Genomic DNA, 3849 nt, shown 5'->3' with positions numbered 1-3849 from the left:
ATGCCTCCTTATGAAGTTTTGTATGGGAGAAAATGCAGAACGCCTCTTTGTTGGAACGAGATTGGTGAAAGAAAATTGGTGGGTCCTGAGATTGTTCAACAAACTGAAGATAAGGTAAAAATCATCAAGGATCGCTTAAAAATTGCCTCAGATAGACAAAATTCTTATGCTGATCTTAAGAGGCGTGAAATTGAGTTTAAAGCGGGTGATAAGGTATTTTAAAGGTTTCTCCATGGAAGAAGATTATGAGATTTGACCAAAAAGGTAAACTTAGTCCACGATTAATTGGACCTTATGAAGTGCTTGATAGAGTTGGCCCAGTTGCTTATAAACTAGCTCTTCTACCAGAGTTAGAAAAGATCCACAACGTCTTCCATGTTTCAATGCTTAGAAGATACCGCTCAGATCCATCTCATGTTCTTCCTATTGAATCTATTGAGGTCAATCCTGATTTTACATATGGAGAAGAACCAATCCAAATCTTAGCGCGTGAGTTAAATGAGCTTAGAAACAAGAGCATCCCCTTGTGAAATTTCTTTGGAAAAATCATTCTGGCGAAGAAGCTACCTGGGAGCGAGAAGAGGATAAGCTAGTTCAATATCCACATTTGTTTAGGGACTAGTACCAGGTAAATTTCGGGACAAAATATATTTAAGGGGGAGAGAGTTGTAACACCCAAATTTTTACTAATATTTGTCTTTTTGATTGAGCATCTTTATAATGAGGAAATATTTTTACTTCGCACTTCCCAAACGTGAAATTGACAATACATAAAAATTCCTTACTCTAGGTTGTGTTAATATTGACAAAGAAGTTCCATGGTGCTGCTATGTGTAACACTTAATATTATTTTGATGAATTGTTGTTAAATACATTATAATTAAGTTTTTGGGCTGCCACCCTATCACGACCCAATTTAGGATCATGACCAGCGCTTAGGAGCAAGTGCTCCTAAGTAAGCTTCATCGGTATTTTATAGAAAATCGGACAAAGTCTCTCCTGTTTTAGGACTATCCAAAAGTTTTCATGTCTCATAAACAATATACAACCAACCAATATTCACCTAAACCAATCACAAATCTTCATTAACTAGCCGTATTATAACAAATGAATACTCTTGACACTAATAAAAATGACTATGGAGCGACTCTAAGAGTTCAAAAGGAAAGACGATAATAATAATTAAACTCTTCACCCACGCGAACAAGTACGGGGCTCACCAGGATCTATCAACTCGTGTACTATAATTAACGAAATCCTCGCTCACGTCAACTGCTGAATTTATAAAAAAACAAAATAGCGGGGAGTGAGTCTCTAGCTCAGTAAGTAATAACACTTAACCACAACCGTTTTTAATTGGGGACAAGCCAGAAAACATGCTAGTATATTATACAAAATTATAATAAGAATGCCCTTTCAGAAACAATAAACAATAATCAGTCTCATCATGTGTTTCGTGTAACCAAATCAATTGAACAATTCGGTTATAAACTCGGTAAGCACTGTCTCATAGCAAATCTTTATGTTTGGGAGGTTTCCAAGAAAGCATCATATAATCTGTATCACTGTGTGGACCCCTTTGTAAAAGGAGTCAAATATAACTATAGGACTCGAGGGAAAACTACAACTGTATGCTAGTTCTATCTTTCCACTAGCGAGGGCTATAACTGTACTCGATAATTGGTAAATATAAGGTGCACCAGGTCTAATGAACCCGTCGTTAGCTACGGGATCCTTCAAAGTCTCCTCCCATTTATACTTTTTCTTGTAACCGGTAAATATTCATAAAAAAGCATTCTCAAAATAATAAAGGGCATATCAGTTCTTATCAAATCATGTAAATCCATTTCGGTAATGGTAACCATATCTCAAGTAACAGTAAAACATGAACATTTTAAATAACGGTAAATATCTCCAGTAAACTGTTCAATACCATATCAAGTAAAGGACTTGTCCCACATGCAATTCCAAACATTCAGTAACACATTTTATTTTCAAAATAACATATAAACTATGCAGGTTATGAAAATATAAATTGTGGTAAGATTACTACTCACAGTACTCGTGCCGAAATACCAACTGCTTCACCTCGTGCAATCCGTACGACTTCCTTCAATCAATCTATAATCACATCATATGGACCTCGTATCAATTTTGTTGTTTAGGCTAATCCGTAAGTAATTTACAATATCCAACTCTTGGAGTTTCACGTTGATTCTCAATTATTTTTCAGTTGGATTTGTCCAGACCATGGGATAATTATTTTATATCTTAATCATGCTCCTTAAGCCATATGTAAACTTTTGAAATTTTACTGTAAAAAACGAAATTCCATATTGCTTTTAAACACTTCTAAAACTTGCTTAAGTTAAATAATTGCACTATGTCATCATTGAAGCAACTTTCTGTAAGGAGTTCTTCACTCAAATTCATCTATAATCTATCAATTCCAACTGTTTCACAGAATATATTCATCTGATTTTGAACCCGGTAGGCGCATAACTCTAAACCAAATAGAACTGTTGTCCATAGTAAAAAGAAATTTCCCAGTACCCTATAAAGTTTCATAAATTCAAAGAATACGGTAAACAAAACTATAGAGAAGAACTTACCATTCTTAAGTTGAAAGAGACCTGCCACAATTTACTTAAGCTTGAAAGCTTCTTGTTATTTGGTTTCGATTATTTGATGAATCTAAAACCTTTGCCGATAGGTTTAGTTGCGGCAGAAGCTTTGGCTTCGTTTCCCTTCCTTAATCCCCTTTTCTCTTTTTGTTTAGTCTTTCCTATTGGGCTTTTATACTTTTTATTATTATTATTATTATTATTATTATTATTATTATTACAATAATAATAATAATAATAATAATAATAATAATAATAATTATTATTATTATTATTTTTGTTTTAACTATTAAATTACTAATATGCCCTAATTTAAATATGGGGTATTACATTCTCCTCACCATATAAAATTCGGTCCCCGTATTTAACTTAAGTACGTACATATAGACTGAATTAAATGAAGATACTTGACTCGCATAAATTTTTTTTTACTTCCTAGTAGCTTATGCAATGGTGTGATTTCCCTATAAGACTTTCATGAATACAATTTCTTCTGTCTGTAACTTTTTTGTTAGTTGTCTTTCAATAATAGCGACTCGATCTTCCGCATAAGTTAATTTATCATCAAGTTGTACGGTCGGTACTTCAAGTACCTTAGAGGATTCCAGTATATATCTTTTAGCATAGATACATGAAACACGGGATAGATAGACAATATTAAGAGGAAGTGTCAAACGATATGCCATAGCTCCCACTCGGTCAAGTATTTTATACAGACCTAAAAAGCTCGGGCTCAACTTACCTCTTTTTTCGAATCGTATCACGCCCTTTTAAGGAGATACCCGTATGAACACTTTGTCTCTAATTGTTTACACTAAGTCTCTTCTTCTCTTATCCACATAAGATTTTTGTCTGCTTTGAATTGTGAGCAATCTCTGTCTGATCAACTAGACCTTATCAATAGCTCTTTGTACTAAGTCAAGTCCCAATAAATTAGTCTCATCAGCTTCAAACTCTCTGATAGGAGAACGACAACTTCTACCATATAATTATAACGACCCGACTTGTCGTTTTAAGAATTTACGCCCCGTTCGGTGACTTAAGGTCTCGAGTAGCCTTGCAATATGTATTATGACCCGCGTGTGTGATCAAATTTGATTTACGGATGATTCGGAGAGATTTGGGACACTTAGTCCCTGAGATGGAAGCTTAAGTCTTAGGATTTTTATCGTAGTCGGAACTATGTGAAGACGACTTCGGAATACAGTTATGTCGGTTCTGTTAG

At 34.5% G+C, this 3849-nt stretch overlaps 1 protein-coding gene across 1 annotated transcript; it reads left to right on the top strand.

Annotated features, from left to right (window-relative positions):
* LOC138891450 (uncharacterized) lies at positions 1-530 on the top strand. The gene is made up of 2 exons (XM_070189958.1): positions 1-114; positions 225-530. Exons 1-2 carry the CDS (start codon positions 1-3, stop codon positions 528-530), a joined length of 420 nt encoding a protein of 139 aa, XP_070046059.1.
* Positions 531-3849: the final 3319 nt, after the last annotated feature.

This window comes from Nicotiana tomentosiformis, chromosome 11 (assembly GCF_000390325.3).
Source record: "Nicotiana tomentosiformis chromosome 11, ASM39032v3, whole genome shotgun sequence".
Taxonomy (NCBI): domain Eukaryota; kingdom Viridiplantae; phylum Streptophyta; class Magnoliopsida; order Solanales; family Solanaceae; genus Nicotiana; species Nicotiana tomentosiformis.
This window is presented reverse-complemented; position numbering and strand designations above follow the sequence as displayed.